Source organism: Diabrotica virgifera, chromosome 8 (assembly GCF_917563875.1).
Source record: "Diabrotica virgifera virgifera chromosome 8, PGI_DIABVI_V3a".
NCBI lineage: Eukaryota > Metazoa > Arthropoda > Insecta > Coleoptera > Chrysomelidae > Diabrotica > Diabrotica virgifera.
In genome coordinates, this window is record NC_065450.1 from 45228554 (window position 1) to 45248461 (window position 19908).

General features: G+C 35.2%; 1 protein-coding gene across 1 annotated transcript; it reads left to right on the plus strand.

Annotated features, from left to right (window-relative positions):
* Positions 1-12981: 12981 nt before the first annotated feature.
* LOC126889939 (uncharacterized) lies at positions 12982-16558 on the plus strand. The gene has a single exon (XM_050658686.1). The coding sequence runs from the start codon at positions 13769-13771 to the stop codon at positions 15902-15904; it is 2136 nt and encodes a 711-aa protein (XP_050514643.1). The 5' UTR covers positions 12982-13768; the 3' UTR covers positions 15905-16558.
* Positions 16559-19908: the final 3350 nt, after the last annotated feature.

A 19908-nucleotide genomic window follows, 5' to 3' on the forward strand; every position in this document is an offset into this window, starting at 1 on the left:
GGTCGAAACTTCAAAACACTTCTAGAAAATATAATCTTTTTTAGACACACGTTCAATTTTAGCACGATGCGGTCATTCATTAGTATATTTTTGACAGCTGCACAAAGTTGACGTGTTTGGAAAAACGACTCATAGGTATGGAGAAAAACGTCTTTCGATCTCTCATTAAACATTATTATTTGAGTAATAAAACGGGGAAGGAAACAAAAGAAAAGCTGGATAAATATTATGGGACTAATGCTCCTTCAGACTGCGCTGTTAAATTTTGGTTCCGGGAATTTCGTAATAGCCGTATATCTACACAATATTTCATTATGAATATACAATATTTCAGTGGCGCATACAATATTTCAGCTACAAAAAAGCTGATATGAATACTACGTGGCGCGAAAATGTATTTTCATTTTGATGGAAAATAAAATTCTAGTTTTATTTCGAAAGATTTTTCCATATTTGCTAAATTTGAAGTAAAACGCGCCGCAAAAGAGTAACTTTGATACAGTTTGAATTTAGAAGCGCTTTTGTGGCGCGTTTACTTCAACTTTAGCAAATATTATGGAAAAACTCTTTCAAAATAAAACTATAATTTTATTTTTGCATCAAAATGAAAATACATTTTCGCGCTACGTAATATTCATATCAGCTCTTTTGTAGCTGGAATGTATGCGCCACTTATTTTTACGACGTTTAGCGGTTTTTCATTCTTGTATCAGAAGTTTTTTAAAATTATTTATAAATTAAATGTATGAAGTTGAATGTAATCTAATGTTTCTCGATTACACGTTAAGCGTTATAAATGGTCGCCTTTGTCGCATTATCTCCCAAATGATCTAGTGTCCATCGAATATACACTAGCTTTTTTTCTATTCGAAATAGATTAAAAAATATATTGGGATGACCGGTAAATTAACTCGGATTGCGCGATCAAATTTAGCGTCGTACCCCCTATACAGGGTGTCCAGAAACTCTACCGACAAACGAAGACAGGAGATTCCTCAGATAATTTTAAGACAATTTAATCCAATTCACCTAATCCGAAAATACTTCCTAAGGGAGCTAGAGCTCTTTGAAGATGGCGCCTCGTAATTAATTTTTCTTAAATGCCTCCAGAAAGGTTCTATTTAGAAAAACGAAAATTGGTATGCATATTTACTTTTCAGAGATGAATCGATTCCATCCATTGCAAATTTCTAGTACCGGTCATAGGCGTGCGTTTTGGGTAGAGCAACGGGTATTTTATCGCATAACTTTTTTGTCCTTAACTTTTATGCATTTTTGACACCGGATTATTAAATTATGGGGTATTCTAGTACTAAAAGGTACTCTTGATTTAAGTCGGTAGGACACACCGTTTTCTAGAAAAATCGATTTGAAAGTTTTTCGTTTTTGGAATTTGAAAAAAAATTGAAAGAACTTTTCAACAAAAAACGAAGTATTTTACCAACATAAAGTAAGAGTAACTTTTAGTACTCGAATATCTCATAATTTAATAATATAGTGTCAATAATGCTCAAAAATTCAAGACAAAAAAAGTTATGCTATAAAATAACTGTTGACCTACTCAAAACGGACGCCTATGACTAGTACTAGAAATTCGCAATTAATGAAATCGATTTATCTCTGGAATATAAATAAATGTACCAGTTTTCGTCTTTCTAATCAGTTTTTTTTAAATTTCTTTTTTAATTCAAAAAGCGAAAAGTTTTCAAATCGATTTTTCTAGAAAACGGTGTGTCCTACCGATTTAAAACAAGAGTACCTTTTAGTACTAAAATACTTCCCAATTTAATAATTCAGTATTAGAAATGCATAAAAGTTAAAGATAAAAAAGTTATGCGATAAAATAACCGTTGCCCTACCCAAAACGGACGCCTATGGTCGATACAAGAAATTTGCAATGGATGGATTAGATTTATATCTTGAAGATAAATACGCGTACCAATTTTTGTTTTTCTAAATAGAAGCGTTCTGGAGGTATTTAAGAAAAACTTATTACAAGACGCCATCTTCAAAGAGCTCTAGCTCCCTTAGGAAGCATTTTCGGACTAAGTGAATTGGGTTAAATTATCTTAAAATTATCTGAAGAATCTCCTGTCTTCGTTTGTCGGTAGAGTTTCTGGACACCCTGTATAATGGCGATAATGGTTAAATGGATTATAACTTTTGGAGCTCGATAACTTCTAAACGGCTTAACCGATTTTGCTCACTAAACATGAGTTTGAAACGTATTGACAAGTAGTATCTGATACATCCAAGGTCAAGTATGATAACTGAAGGTATCACAGGAATTATTGAGCTTGAAAAACCGTTTTTCCCAGAGGAAATAGATTTGATCATACTTATGAAGCCTATAACGTAAAAATTCGAAATTTCTCAGATATGAGGTATACACCGTTAGATGCGTCTAGAGTCCTCCTACAAACGCTCAGTTATTGGGGCAATTCGTAAGTTGAAATTTTGAGTAATTATCAAAAACCAAAATTTTCAAAGTTTAGTTTTTCAGTTTTTCGGCTATACTGAGCCGTGTGTCTGACCGCTTAGGCGCCATTTGAACGCGTTTTCCTGTCTCTCTTTGGACGGAAGATATATATACCCCCAAAATATGCCATTTTGTATCTATCCAGTCCTATAGCTGACTTATGGGTGGTCAAAAGTCACAAACTACACCGGTTCTGAATCAGCACTGACACCCTCTTGAAACACAAAAAAAAATTCAAATCAGTGTAACTTTTCCATACATACAAACATTTCCATACATACATCCAAATTTTCCCCCTTTTAAATAGAAATTGAGTCATATTTCTGAGCTTGGTAACTTTTGAATGGTATAACCGATTTTCAAAATTAAACATGCGTTGCAAAGGTAATGATCAGTACTATAAGAATCAGATGCCGCAAAGGTTGGACTTAAATTTTCGAAATTTTTGGGAGCTTTGGGGACGAGAACAAAAAACAGACCCTAAATGGGAAGGGTCGTAAAATTCACACCCGTGGACCAAAATGGATGGTTGACATATGGATGGGCGAGTCTTTTCCTAAACTTTAAGATGGGATTTGGTCAAATTTTCAATTCAATCAGATTTAGAAAGTCGAAATTTCGTGTATATAGTGTCGCATGTAAAGGGATTGTGCGCCACTGGCGAGAACTGCTGTTCTCTGGGATTGGATGAACCACTTACTGGACCACCCACCGATGCAGTTACACCGGAAAAGGTGAAGAAAGTCCACGAAATGGTTCCAGCTGATCGTAAAGTGAAGGTGTGTGAATTGGCAAAGTCTACAAAAATTAGTACAGTGACCATTGATCAAAAATATGATCATGTGACCACTTCTCAGCAGGTTTTGGACCTTATGAAGCGCAATCTGGTAGCCGTTGGTGAAACTTGCATCCACTACAACACACTAGAGAACAGAATGAACGCACGGCTGTGGACTGAAGCCGACAAAAGTGCACAGAAGCGGCCAAGACTTGATCAATGGGATTGAATGGGAGGAATAGGAAAGGTCATGGCCACTGTATTTTGGGATTACAAAGACATAATTTTAATTGACTATCTTGAAAAAGGTAAAACTATCAATAGCCAATATTATTGTGCAATATTGGACAAACTGTAGCAGGAACTCAGTGAGAAACGAACCCATAAGGAGGAGTAAAAAGTGTTGTTTGTCCAACACTCAGAAGAACATTATGACAGTAGCAAAAAGTCGTTAGTTCAGGTTCGAATTGCTTTCTCATCCGGCTTATTCTCCTGATTTTGCCCCCTCCGATTATTATGTGTTACCAAATCTGAAGAAATAGCTCGTAAATAAAAAATTGAGCTCGAACGAAGAGATAATTGAAGAAAAAGAAAGTTTTAGGTGACTTTTGTCACCTCTTTAGGACGAGGTGTGTGTTTTGGGTGGTGGCACTGTTTTTATCGTTGATCACTGGTGGTTTCGGTACTCTGTATGTTCTTGATATGTTAGAATGTTAGCTTTACTTTGTATAAAGTTGTCGAATTCGACAACCTTTTTATCGAATTTTCGTAATTTGGAGATTGCATCCATGGCGCAATGTCGCTCTTTTCATTTTCATCATTCCATTACTGACCTACAACATCCACACCTCCAACATTCCTGTTTTTCGGTCAACTGTTCTTCCTCGCAAATATAATAAACACACACTCTACCTGCAACTGAAATTGTTTGAGTACGGCCGGATTGCACAAATGCATCAATCCAGAATAGTGTCCATTGATTTTAATAAATGCTTGTCGCTCGGAGCAAGTTACTCTTTCATAATTAATAATGGAATGATTCGCCGCAGCACCAGCACATCTGGTTTTATCTTTTATCGATTCCAAAGCTAAAATTACGCCGTTACAGGCTGGTGGTATTGATTAATGTGTCTTACCATGACCTCATTATCTGATACGACGATTAACGAATATCAAATTTAATTTTTAGTATACAGTGTGTACAGTGTACACTAGTGTACAGTGTCTATATACATATTAATTTTCACAGAAATTGATATGCATATAAGTATCATACAGTTGAAAGAATAAATAGGTCTAATCAAGTTACTGCATTCACTTTCATAATTTTATACATTTTTTTAAACGCCTTTCTTTAGTTCAATCGTTTGGGTCAAATCTTTACACGTTAATTTGACGCTTTTTCTTCAATGCAAATTAATGAAAATTTGCAGACGTATGCATTCGCGGACACGAATCGCGAAAATTGTTTTTTATGTTTATTAATTGTTTAAATAAAAAAAAAGATTTTAATGGAAAATGCTTAAATTCTCTTGTTTTTTACAATGTAGAAACTTGAAACTTTTACAGATTGTAGCTAATTATATGAACTATACATAATTTCACTTTTTACGTTAATTGTTTACGTTATGCTTCATGAATAAACAATAAAGTTTCAAATTTTTTGCCGATTCCGACTACTTTTCATGTTTGTACATCATGTTTATAAACATCCTAAGCGGCGAAGATTTTGAACGCTCATATCTTTGTTTATATAAACATCGACGCTTATTCGTGTCTGATTTCAATATGATACGAAACAAAACTTCAACCAAAACTCAAATTTAAAAAAATCGTAGTCTTAGAAAAACCACCGGTAGAGACGTTTCGTGCTACAATTTTAGAATTCGTAATTCGCGAGAAATTAACAGGGTCTACATTGTGCAATAGTAAAGCATTAGAAGAGATGGAAAGACTGCGAAAACTGTAATAGGTGTAAATAATGATTTTGATTTAAGAAATGTATGAAGAATTTACAGAAAATGTACAATGTAAATGTACACATGTTGAAATAAATGCAAAAAATGTGTCTATCATATACATCTTTTTTAAACATGACGATATATTTTAATGTTTGAAAAGTGTAAGACTAAAAAGTAAAAAATAAAAAAATATGAAATAAATTTTTTTAAGAAACGCTTTTCTTTAGTTACTAGTGACTAAAATTAAAAATATCTATTATAGCAAAAATCAACTAAAAAGCAAAAAATAAAAAAAATTCAAACTCGAAGGATTATTCGAAAAAACTGTTAGACAGATTAAATATACAAAAATCTCACACATTCGTTAAAAAATTGAAAAAAATCTAACACATTCGTTATAGAAAAGCGGGATATATATATAGGGTGAGGCAGATAACTGGCCTATTAGAAATATCTCGAGAACTAAAGGCAACAGAATCATGAAAATTGGAATGTAGGGGTTTTGAAGGATGATCTATTAAATTAAAATATTTTCATCTCTTTGCAACTTCCGGTTATACCGGAAGTTGCTTATAACTTGGTTTTTTTAAATGGGACACCCTGTATATTTTTACATTTTTGGATTCTCCTCAATATCTTCTTTCTTGAAATATGAGATTTTGTAATATTATACAGGGTATTTTAAAAGATATTTACGTTTTTTTTATTAATTTCGTAGCAATATTCACACCCTGTAGAATTGTAATAGTTTGACGTTGAAAACTCTGCTTACGTTCAAGTGATTTTTAATATAGTCTATTATTGTTAAGAATCATTAGTATAGCTAATTTTGAAATATAAGTATACAGGGTTGGTCGAAACTCGGAATGAATATTTTCGGAGTTTTCTTAAATAGAACACCCTGTATTTTAGCATTGTAATGAAATGGTATTTAATAGTACTTTTTTATTTTATAAGTATTCCCTATACCTAACTGCTTTAATTTGTGAGTTATTGGTGATTCAAGCTAAACATTAATTGCAACAAAAAATACGTAAAATTTTATTAGGTTGGCCATGAAAATATTCAATCACAAACAATTTTTCAGAAATAAATACATATTAATCCAGACCGATCCTTAAAATTACCAATAATGGTTTAGCTATCAAAATAGCTACGTAGTTAAGATTGTTGGTGCGACTAACAATTAAGCACAAATTAAAGCAGTTAGGTATAGGGAATGCTTAAGAAATAAAAAAGTACCATAAAATATCATTTCATTACAGTACTAAAATACAGGGTATTCCATTTAAGAAAACTCAGAAAATACTCATTCCGAGTTTCGACCAACCCTGTATACTAAAATTAAAAATTTAGCTACACTAATGATTCTTAACAATAGTAGACTATATTAAAAATCATTTGAATGTAAGTAGAGTTTTAGTTGTCAAACTACTACAATTCTACAGGGTGTGAATATTGCTACGAAATTAATAAACAAACGTAATTATCTTTTAAAATACCCTGTATAACATTACAAATCCTCATATCTTAAGGAAGAATACATCGAAGAGAATCCAAAAATGTAAAAATATACAGGGTGTCCCATTTAAAAAAACGAAGTTATAAGCAACTTCCGGTATAACCGGAAGTTGCAAAGAGATGAAAATATTTTCATTTAATAGATCATCCTTCAAAACCCCTGTATTCCAATTTTCATGATCCTGTTGCTTTTAGTTCTCGAGATATTTCTAATAGGCCAGTTATCTGCCTCACCCTGTATACATGTAAAGAAATACATGGCAACACTGCTTTCCCGCTTCCCACACCCGAGTCGCGCGGATTTATTTCGCGCGACTCGGGTGTGTCGTCCGTTGATTCTACAGTGGCAATTCAACTCATTGTTCATAAGCAATGTTGCCTATTCTAGCGTTTCCTTCAGTCGTGTATCTCTAATCGAAAACTAAACGTACCTATGGTATACTCGTCGTATATAAACTGCCAATAAAATGACTTAAACGGGACCTTAAAGACCCATGGCTTAGAATTTCTCATCTGTTTTTCTCCATTTTCCTCTGTCCACGCCGCAGTTCTCCAATTTGTTATCCCGATTGTTTCAACGACTTCCTTACACGCTTGTAGCCACTTTTTACGTGGTCGTCCTCTTCTTTTCTTCCCATCACTTCTTAGCAGCAAGTCCTTTGCCACCTTACGTCAACCATTCTCCCATCTAAGTCTCTTTGTTCTGACAATCTGGATAATTTCTGGTTTCCGGTACAGCTCTCTGATCTCTGCAGTTGTTCGTTTCCTCCAAACGTCTTCATCGTCTTTTACTCCCCAGAATATCTTCCTTAGAACACTCCCCTCCCAGATGTTCAGCATATTTTCTTGATTTTTGTTCACAACCCATGCTTCGCTTCCATAAAGGACTGTAGGTTGGATCACTGTTCGGTATAGTCTCAGTTGGCCTCTCTGGAGAGGTTTTTTGCACTTGGTAGTTTGTATAGGGTTCCGATTCCGACAGCCTTCCTTCCTCTCGAAACTCTCTTCTCAATCTTTTAGATTTCTTCCCCTTTGCTTGTTAGGGTTACTCCTAGATATTCAAACTCCAGGCTGGTGGTATTAATGTGTCTTACCCTGACCTCATTATCTGATAGACCATTAACGAATATCAATATCATATTATCACTATTTAGTCTTGATCAATATCATTCCAAATCTCGAGAACTACTGGTTCTACCTCTTATAAGGTTCTACAATGTGGCAAACGTTGTCGTAGTCCTCTGCGAATTATGTCTGAACATTTTAGATCGGATTAAGATCTGGACTATGAGGTGACCAATTCAAAATCCGAAGATTTAACTGTTGTAAATATTCGGTTACAGTTCATGCAACGTGACGTCTTGCATTATCGGGCATTAGCAAAAAATTGTTACCAATATAAAGAGCTGATAGCATGGTAGCTAAGTACTTCGCTATGTAAAGTTACTGCTTGAACACACTCATCGCGGATCAAATTCCTTGTAGCGCGTTCCATTTCCAACAAACAACAAAAATAAAATTACGCTCTTAATTAAAACTTTAAATAATAAATTAACTAATTTTCACAACAAACCAGAGACTTTTGATTGGTAACAATTTGACATTTATCAAATTGTTATTTTCTCATAGCCTAATTTAGGCTGGCTTATTAAACTTAGCAGGCAATGGGTGGAATGCATAAAACGTTAGTAAGTTAGTAGTAGATGCTGTTGCTTCAGCAAATAGTACCTACTTTGTAGCATTTTCTTTTACGTAAAAGTATGTGCTTCTGTTGAGAAGAACATACTACACAACAAAAGTACCTACTATTCACCTGAAGTATCTTCTACTAAGCGTAGCGTCAGCCGTGTTCGTATCACAACAATCGTAATGGAATTAGTTTTCCATGTGCTTGTGATTTGTGAATTCACATTTTTACGTACCTAATAATTAGAATTATTGTACATAAGTAAAAATGAGGGACCCAGATTCCGAAGCGACCAAAGTTACGAAGTTACGTGAGTATGAAAATAAATAATTGTTATTTGTTAATCTTCTTGAGAATTATTAAATTTTATTTGATAAAAGAATGACCCCAAAAATTAAGTATCTTCTTCCTAGTTTGTAGATTTTTCTACGACGCACATTCGTAAATGATGCCATGTTGTAACAAAAAAACACATACGCCGAAGTCGATCATCCACCAACTTCACTTAAACTGAAGCAAATACTCCTGAACTAGCAAATACTTCAAAAGCGTAGCATATTCTTCTATGTATCTGGTAAATTGTAGCATATGCTACGTAGGAAACTAAATGCTTTGTAAGTGTAGTAAAAACTTCAAAAATGTAGTACATGCTTGAAGCATAAGCAGATACTATGTTTTATGCGTTCCACAAAATGAGGATATATTATGTATTGACAAAAAACATGGCTACTTAGTTATTAAAGTATCTAACTTTTTTATTATCCTACATAAGCGAATGAATAAAAAAGAAAAATGTTAAAAAAACCTGAGGCTATACTTGGGTTTTAATTTCAGTATTTTATAAATGCTAGAATATTCCACAGTGTGTTACGAACTTTAAGAAATAAAAAAACACAGTTTGATTTTGATAACAATTTACCTGTCTAGCACACATACTATTACGTACAGCGATATTGTTAAATAATATGGCTATAACATATTGAAAAGATCACTTAAGTCGGACAACACGTTTAGGAAATTGGAGACGTCAAAAATGACCCATTTTTAATGTGTTGTGTTAATTTCTTGGAGAAGTGTAGTAACAAACAAAAATAACTAATGAACTAAGACATAACACAAGTAAAGATAAGATCACGATTACATTTGATGAAACTAAGAAGTAGAATATATTATGTATAATATATAACTTTATGAGTTTTTTATTGGATATATAATTTACCTTTTACAGCCATTATCTAAATGAAAATAACAAGGTAGAGTGTTTTGCTGGCGTCGTCGGTTCCCTTTACAAAGTATGCTAATGGAAAAAGCGATAGAGAGATAATGCAATAAAAAAGTTATGAAATAAATAGCTTTCCTCCCCAGGAAGGAAAAATGCCATTTTTCTCTCTAACGTATGATGGGAAGTTCATGTGAATTTACATAAAAGCGTATTGTATGAAACACGAACAAAAATAGCGAACGTGTTTTTTAAACTCTTAAAATTTATTCAAAAGAATTTATTTTGAAAGTATTTCCTACCTTGCTACATTCTTTTAGAAATTATACCTTACATTATACCTACTTTACTTGTCTTATATGAATATGATTCAACAAATAAGGATATTTTATAAATGAAACATAGAATTGCACTACATATTGTTATTGTTCATACTTCACAATAGCATTTCACAATAATACAAACGCTAATCAAGATGAAAATGTGGTACCACAAAGGATAAGAAAGAACTTCTACGTTCTCTTCTTCTGTAGAAGAAAAATCACTGTAACCTACAAACTCATGTACATAATGGATATGGTGACCAACTCCACTTCAATCGAATCCGGGACAAGGCTGAAAAAAATACCTGAAATCCGGGACTTTTCAATGAAAATCGGGCCATTTTTTTCACAAGACGATAATTAAAATACAGATACGAAAAAAAGGCAATCGTTTTAGTTTTCGTAGAAGTATAATACCACGATATAAAATACATGCGTTTTGGATGTGGTATTAGTATGTGGTATCTAGAAATTGTCGACTTTTTTCGTCCCACCAATTCAATTTGATGAGAATTCTTAGAAGAGTAACGTATTCAAAATAGAATTTTACCAAAACGTTGAAAATTCGGATGGCCCGGAAGCCTTGTCCGGGACGCCGGGACACGACTTCGTAATTCGGGCCATGTCCCGGATTTTTCGGACTAGTTGGTCACACTAATAATGGAGGAAGTTGGACAGATAAACACATTATCAACGAAATACACTACAATATAATGGGTAATAAACTCAATAAGAACAAAAGAACAATAATTCAACAACCAAAATAAATCATATTCGATGAATATACCACAGATAATGTAATAATTAAAGTTAAGCAACAAGTTGGTATTTTTTTAAAAGCAACAAATAAATTCGGTGATAGGAAACCAACAAAGCAATAAACCTAAGAATGATTCATAAATAATTGATAAATATGAATCAATTTAGGTGATAAGTGTGATAAGATGGTAGAAAGAAACATTTTGAGTCATTCACTAAGAAATATTTGTGTCAACGTGTTTGTGACTCAAACAATAATATAGGGCATTTAGCACTAAAAACACCAGAACAAATCGATTTTTAAATGCAGCACCTAGAGCTTTGCAAACTTTTTACATTGTGTTCAGGATGTCAGGAAAAAGGTCTTGTTCTGAAGCTATTTCCTTTTGGCATTTTTGTAATTAACTAAGTATTCTAAATGGGAAATAAGCCACAATTTAACTAAAAAATGATTTTATTAACGTTGATTTATTAACGACGTCCAAATCGGACGTCGTTGTCAAAATACAAAATATTAATGTTTTGTATTTTGATAACGACGTCTGATTTGGACGTCGAAATGTTAATAAAATCATTTTTTAGTTAAATTGTGGCATATTTCCCATTTAGAAAAAGGTATATTATAGAAAAATGAATAGAAATGCATAATTGCATTTTAAAGTGCATAAAATGCATCCAAAAGTGTATAAACTTGTCAAAATAAGCATATTAAAGGTCATATTTTGTTTTGTTACTAGTCATTTTTGTGTGGGGGTGTAATGATAGATCGCCTCCACGTGGTGCACCCTGGGTAACGCTAAATGGTCTATCAATTTTTGGACGCCAAACTAGCCGCTAAGCTCTCCTGGCAACCAGTACGATAAAGAAAAGCAAGGAAAGGAATCTCCATATAGGAATATGGAAAACTACAAAGGTGTTTATCAACACCATTTGACGAGACGTATCGGACCAACCCTCCGTATATGTCAAATAAACATAGAGGGAATTAGTAGATCAAAATCTGAATTTCTTTCAAAAATACTAATCGAAAATAACGTTGACGTCATAGCTATTCAAGAAACTCACGCACCATCAGAAACCGAGCTTCTTAAGAGGGGTAAAATTCCGGGATATAGCATGATTGGAGCCACTTACAGCAATGTTTACGGAACTGCAACTTACGTGAATAACAGTATACAAAATTCCAAGGTGAAGGACTGCAGCTGCGAAAATAGTGTATCCATAATCTCTACAAAAGTGAATGACATAACCATAAAGAACATCTACAAACCACCATTAACTAAATGGCCAACAAATGTAATCAAAACTGAGGACAACCAACCTACAGTTTACATAGGGGACTTTAACAGTCACCACAACAAATGGGGGTATGAAAACAATGATGAAAATGGGGAAAAACTCCTGGAGTGGGCCGAAGAAAACAATATCCACCTTATCCATAGTTTAAAAGATAAACCTACTTTCTTTTCTAGAAGATGGCGCAAAGGCTACAACCCTGATCTATGCTGGGTTTCGAGTAACTCACAGTTACAACCACTCCCAAGCTCCCGAACTGTACTGCCTAGTTTCCCTCGCAGCCAACATCGACCTGTCATAATCGAAATAGGCATACAAATTTCTATCGTTGAATCCACGCCGAGACCCCGTTGGAATTTTAACAAAGCAAATTGGCCTGAATACACCAAAGAGCTGGACACCTGCATTCGCTTCATTGACCCAAAGGCCAACAATTACCACCGTTTTTTAGGAATGGTTATCTCTATCGCCAAAAAACATATCCCCCGAGGTTTTCGAAAGGAGTACATCCCAGGCTGGACGGAAGAAAGCCAAAAACTATATGAAGAATTTTTGAAATCAGAAGATCCCGAAATCGGTGACAACTTACTCAAGTCACTGGTTTCAACTAGACTTAATAAATGGAAATCTACCGTAGAACATATTGATTTCTCCCGTTCCAGTCGGAAGGCATGGGGACTGATCCGCAAACTGGGCGAAGCAAGCAGAGCACAACACTTAAACAAATCAACAATTGAGCCAAATAAGATAGCCAATAGAATAATTGAGAACTCTCGAGCTCCATCTGAGAAAACTCATACATCGATGGTAAAAAAAGCTCTTAAACAACTTAAAGCAAATATCCCCACAACATCAGAATACTCACGTGCCTTCTCATTGGATGAAATAAACGAAGCGCTTAACCAAACCAAAACGGGAAAAGCAGCTGGTTTCGATGGAATATATCCTGAGTTTATAGTCCACACTGCACAGTGGGCCGAAAAATTCAAAAAGCGGCCATAAATCGATTTCGATGAAAGTATTAGTCTGGCTTTCAGAATTTGTAGGTACTCCGAGAAATAGATAAATAATGTTTTCCTAGAATTTGAAGCAGGTAGAAGGCATATTGCGGCAGCCATCGGTTCTCAAAACCAGACTTTTGTGTTAGGATCATTTCTTTGCGAACATTCATTTAGTGTACTACTAAATGTCAACTAGTGAATGTGTGTTATAAAGTGTCTGACTCAAGTGGTTAATTGTACAGAAAACTTTCTCAAGGTATGTATTTTCATGTTATATAAATACTTATGAATCAAAGTTAAATTAGTATACATATAGATATAATTACTATGTAGTCGATTTTATTGAAAATTTTATATTATACTTTAAAATTATGTTGAGATATAACATATTTTCCGATCCGATCCGGCTTTGAAAAAATATTAAAAAAATAGCTTGATCATTCCCTAATAACATACTAAAATTTGATAGGCGCCTTCAAGCGCCTTTTTGAGATATTTTGGTTTTGCTTATCGATATGCATGAACCATATCCAACGAATGTATTCTGTAACCATAACAGCACATTTTATTTTGTTATTTAAAATGTAACACCTAGTAATTTCTATTTTCTTGTTGCGTTACTTTATTTACCTTGATAGAGAATATAGTTAAGTTTGTTCGTAATGGTGGTTGTAAGTCTTATTTCATTTGCGTCTTCAAAAAATTTTTTTTATGTAATGTTTTTCTATATTTTTCACAGTGAAAATGGTCACCAGAAGGCAACTGTTTGACGTTTTGTATGAAAAGGATAAGTTACAACGTTCCAGTCGCACAGAATATCTGTTCAAGTATTTGGTGAGACACTACAAAATTGAAAATGATGCAGACGCCATGTTAAAAATGAGGATTTTCACTTCAAAGTTTTGCAACGTCGTTTATGCAAAGCTTGATCAATGTGGGAGAAAAACGGATAGATTTGTGAAAAATAATACAGCGTGGTTAAGTGTATGTGTATTTGAAGAAACTGGATTAGAAATTGATCCGAATGCTGAGCCACAACCAGGAACTTCATCTGGAGGTAGGCGTGGTCGTCCAAGCAAAGAATTTTCTGCGAGTAGTGTAAGATCAAAACGTCGAAAGACTTCAAAGCTGTCATCGACGTTCGAAACCGAGGAGCTTACTTTAGCTGCAAGGAGAAAACTAAAGACTGAAGGAAAAGACGATGCCGCAAAACTTGTCTCTGAAGCACTTTTGACTCCGACTCGAGCCGGTAAAATTAGGACAGCTTGGCAGAAAACTCAGAAGTCAAAAAAAATAATTCCACTCACCCCAGATGAAGCGCTATCAGTAATGATTGAATCAAAAGATACCAAACATTCATATCTTGTTCACAGACGAATAGCAAAAGAACATTTTGCTGATATATATCCGTCTTATCACAAGCTTCGAGAAGCAAAATTACGCTGCTATCCCCGAAAAGAAGGACAAACTGTAAGTGAGTCATGTGCAGAAATATTATTACAGGACCTCTTAGATCATACAGTTAAACGGATAGTAGAATTGCAAAAACCAGTTCTTCGTTCATTATCAACTGAACTTCTAAAGAATTTGAAACTGTTGCTGAAATGGGGATGCGATGGAAGCACCGGTCATTCACAATACAAGCAACTTTTCTCCGATAATAGTTTTGGTGATGGCGATTTATTTCTTACATCCATAGTGCCATTACAGTTATATGCGGAGCAACCTGGACAAGATAAAATTATTGTGTGGCAAAATCCCCGTCCATCGTCAACTCGATTTTGTAGACCTATACGCTTTCAGTTTAAGAAAGAAACGAAAGAGCTGACGGTACAGGAGACATCATATATAGAAAATCAAATTTCAGAACTTCAACCCACTATTGGTATGCTGGATAGTGAAGAAATTGCAGTTTCTCATGTTTGTGTGATGACGATGATAGACGGCAAAGTGTGTAATGCAATAACGGAAACAGCTTCTTCACAAACATGTTATATATGTAAAGCAACCCCCAAACAAATGAATGACATCGAAAAACTATTAAAGAGGGAAGTTGTCCAAGAAAATTTGAAATTTGGATTGTCAACTCTACATGCCTGGATCAGGTTTTTCGAATGTTTGCTGCACATTTCCTATAGATTAGAAGTTAAAGTTTGGCAAATTCGAGGAAGTAACAACAGAGCAGTTTTTGAAAACAAGAAACGTACCATACAACAAATTTTCAGAGACAGAACAGGTTTGCTTGTGGATATACCTAAGAGTGGAGGTAGTGGAACTACTAATGACGGCAACACAGCTCGACGATTTTTTGCTGACCCCTCACTGTCTAGTGAAATTACTGGCATAGATAAAGATGTCATTATGCGATTTGGTATTATATTACGCACCTTATCTTGTGGCTATGCAATCGATGTGCGAGCTTTTGAAGAGTATTGTTTGGAAACCGCAAAACTGTATGTCGCTAAATATTCATGGTATTATATGCCTTCTAGCGTGCATAAAATATTACTCCATGGAGCCATAGTAATCAAGGAGGCTATTCTGCCTATCGGTCAATTGTCAGAAGAAGCCCAAGAATCAAGAAATAAGGATCTCAAAAGTTTTAGGGAGAAACATACACGAAAAATTTCGAGAATATCAGGAAATCAAGATTTGTTAAACAGGCTCCTTATAACTTCAGATCCAGTAATTTCATCTTTGCGGCAGTACCCACTCCGAAAAAGTTCAAACATATCTTCTGAAGTTGTATCCTTGTTGAAGGCGCCCTCGTTAGAATCAATGGAAGCAGATTCTCTTAGAGCTCTACAACTTAATATGGAAAGCCGCCAAGTTTCTTCATCCGACGAGGAAGACGACAGCGCGAGCGACGTAGATTTTTAGTGGTAAGCATACTATTGTATTTACAAGGGCGGATCTAAGGGGGCCCAGGGGCCCATACCCCCCTTGGGATTCACATTTTGAACTGATTATAAAGTTAAAAATTAAATTTTAGTATTTAAGTATATCAAAGTAAGTTATAAGTATAATCTTTTAAGCACTAATATATTAGATTTTAAATAGACTTTATTTCATGCCATTTTTACCCCCTCCCTTGCTAGATTTTTCTATCGCTATGCCCCCCCTTGAGACTTTTCTGGATCCGCCCTTGTTTATTTATTTAGAAGCTAATAAACTTGTTACAGAGCGGAATTTTTATTTTTATACCTATTACCAAACATATTTTGATAAATTTCTCTAAGTTTTTTCGAATTTGTACCTAAATAATTTATAATCTTACTATACTTAGTAACAAGTAACGTATTTTACGGTAATTCATTTTATTTTGTTAATATTTTTTAACCATATAAACAATTAATTGCATAAAGATCGAAAAGTCTACTCAATGTAATTATTAACCTTATGGCCCCCCTAAAAGTTACGCCTGGGTAGTTTAATTTTTTTTATTATTTTTTCCTTTAAAAGACTACAATTTTAAAGCCCTTCAGCCCATTTTCAGATTTTTGACCGCTTTTTGCATTTTCTGGCCCACTGTGCACTGGTACAAAAACAAGACAATGGCTCAAAGAATTCTTTAGCGACATTGTGACTACAGCTATGCTTCCCCCAGAATTTAAAAGAACAAAAATTATCGCAATCCAGAAGCCTGGCAAAGACAACAAGCTGCCTGAAAGTTACCGGCCTATCGCCTTACTCAGTTGCTGTTATAAATTACTAGAACGACTCTTATATAATAGAATATGTAACACCATTGAGGACGCTGTACCAATTGAGCAAGCTGGATTTAGAAAAGGACGAAGCTGTTGTGACCAAGTGCTGTCCTTAACTACATTCATCGAAGCTGGCTTTGAAAGACGTGAAAAATCTGCCATAACATTTATAGACCTTACGGCTGCCTATGACACTGTGTGGAGAGAGGGCCTTATTTATAAGTTGATGAAAATCATACCCTGTCTCAAAACTTGTCAGCTGATAAACAATCTACTAACTAACAGACTGTTTCAGGTATATATAAATGATGCACGAAGTAGCGTTAGAAAACTTAACAACGGCTTACCTCAAGGCTCAGTGCTAGCTCCTTTATTATTTAACCTTTATACGGCGGATATACCTGAAACAAAATCGAGAAAATTCGCTTATGCAGACGACCTGGCCATTGGCTTCCAAGATAATAGTAAGGAAGCTGGAGAACGAGCTCTAAACGAGGACCTAACTACACTTAGTAACTACTTTAAGAACTGGCGCTTACGTCCTAACACAAGCAAAACTGAAACCTGTCTCTTTCACCTGTCGAACCAACTTGCGGGCGATACCCTCAATGTAACTCTAAATGATGCAGCTATCAAACATAACAACAACCCCAAATATCTAGGCATCACACTTGATAGAACACTCACCTTCAAAAGCCATCTTACAAACGCAGCCGGTAAACTGAGAACAAGAAATAATATAATAACAAAACTTGCTGGAACAACTTGGGGTGCTTCTGCAGATACTCTTCGGACCTCTGCTCTAGCTTTGGTTTTTTCAGTGGCAGAATATTGTGCACCAGTATGGTTAAATAGTGCACATACAAACAAAATCGATGTCCAACTAAATCAAACCATGAGATTAATCACTGGAACAATAAAATCAACCCCAGTGAGATGGCTGCCTACTTTGAGCAATATTGTCCCACCAGATCTACGCCGTACAGCAGCATTAGTGAGAGAGTATCAGAAAATTGTAGCCAACAGAGAAAGTCCATACGCTAAATAAATAAAATTTTTGTGTCACTAAACACGACTACGTACTACGTCATCAGAAAACCGACCCCCCGCAGCATCTGGTGCTCAAGGTCACTGCTAAGTGCGATGTCACATTATGCGTTTTGACCGGATGCGGGGGAAACGCATCCGTTTCCAACGCAACCGGACCGACCGACGTGTCACACTATGCGTTTAGTCTGGTGCAGTTTGTAAGCGCGTAACGATGTCTCAAAACGCATCCGGTTCCAACGCAACCGGACCGACCTGTCACACTATGCGTTTCGACTGGATGCGGTGGAAACGCATCCGGTCAAACGCGTAATGTGGCATCGCACTAAGGCACGTCATCTGGAGGTTCGAGGGTTATCAGCACTAAATTGAAGCAAGCAGATTACTTGGAGATTTTGAGAGTCGCTGAACACGAATATTTCATTAGAACCAATCCCGGAGCTCCTGGTGCGTAGTTTCATTCCTAAGGAAGGTCATCTTCTGGAGTTTCGAGGGTTTCCGGCATTAAATTGATGCAAACAGATTTCTCAGGGCTTTTTGGGGTTGCGGAAAACGAATATGCTATCAAAACGTCACCCGGAGCACTTGGTGTCTAGGCTCACGTCATCTTCTGGAGTTTCGAGTGATTTCAGCACTAGATTGATGCAAATCGATTACACGAGAGCTTTTTGGGGTTGCTGAACATGAATACTCCATCAGAACCGACTCCCGAAACACCTGGTGCCGACAGTCACTGCTAAGGATCGTTATCTTCTGGAGTTTAGAAGGTATCTGGCACTGAATGCATTCACATAGATTACTAGGCGGTTTTTGGCGTCGCTGAATACGAATAAGCCATGAGGAACTGACCCTTGGATCACCTGGTGCCCAAGGTCACTGCTAAGACATTTATCTTCTGGAGTTTGAAGAGTTTTGAGCACCAGGTGCACCGGAGGTCAGTTCTAATGACGTATTCTTGTGACGCATCAGAATTGCATCAATTTATTGACGAAAATCCTCGAAACTTCAGATGACGTGTATGCTTTTCTTATTGAATTTACTATTATTTCGAGTTATAGCAATAACAATCTTCTTCATAGAGAACAGAGAAGTACCTACCGTCTACGGCATTTCCACTAACACTTTCTTGGAATCTTTTGTTTATGTATTCGCTGTTCCTCTTTGTTTTTAATTGCTGAAATTTCGGTGCTATACATAAAATCTGCTCTTCCAGGAGTTTTGTAGAATATTTTATCATTTTCTAAGTTCTCTTATCATTTATAAGTACATACATACCTACATATTTTTCTAACACAGAGACAAACTTTAATAATGAAATTGTTTATTATAAAATAAATAAATAAAAAGTATTTAAAATTTCTATTCTTCTCTCCTTTTTCGCGAGCATATGAACTGGTTAGTCTATAAGAAGAGGTCAATCACAATCTAAAGTGTTTTCACTAAATCTGTCTGCAAAGCGTTCCACTTATTAAGTATGGCGACCTCTTAATCTAAATTCGCATTCAGCAGACTTTCAAAGGTCACTCGAGCGTATGTACGTAGGTGTAGGTGGCGGATTAAAAGAAATCATTTTTACAATAACTTTGTGACATACATTTTTGGCAAGATATGATTTAGTACTACTAACGATTTCTAAATTATTATCTCTGCAATTCGTCTAGAAACTTTCTTGACACGACGATTGGAAATAGTTAAGATTTTAAACGTGGTTAGTAAGTTATCAGAGAAATGTATCGAATTCCTATGATTATGCTTAGTAAATGTTGCTTCACACGAGATTTAATTGATGATTTATGAAGCATTAAAATTAATCTTACAAACCTAGTCTCACGAAAGTAAAATCAGTATTAGCAGAAAATGATAGCATACAGGGTGGCCCATCCTATACACGTCGGTCTCTTAATGTTGGAACTATAATATGGAATGAAAGATATTTTAAATGTCTTCCAGTATAAGGTATATAATGTAGGGTGAGCCTTTTAAAATAATATTATTTAATGTCGCATGTAGGCCAAATTCAACTAAAATTATAAAACACTCTGTGTGATGAAATAATAAAAATTTAAATTTTATTAATGACTTAGTATCTTGACTATGAATATCGCCGACATTTGGTGATATGTTATACAT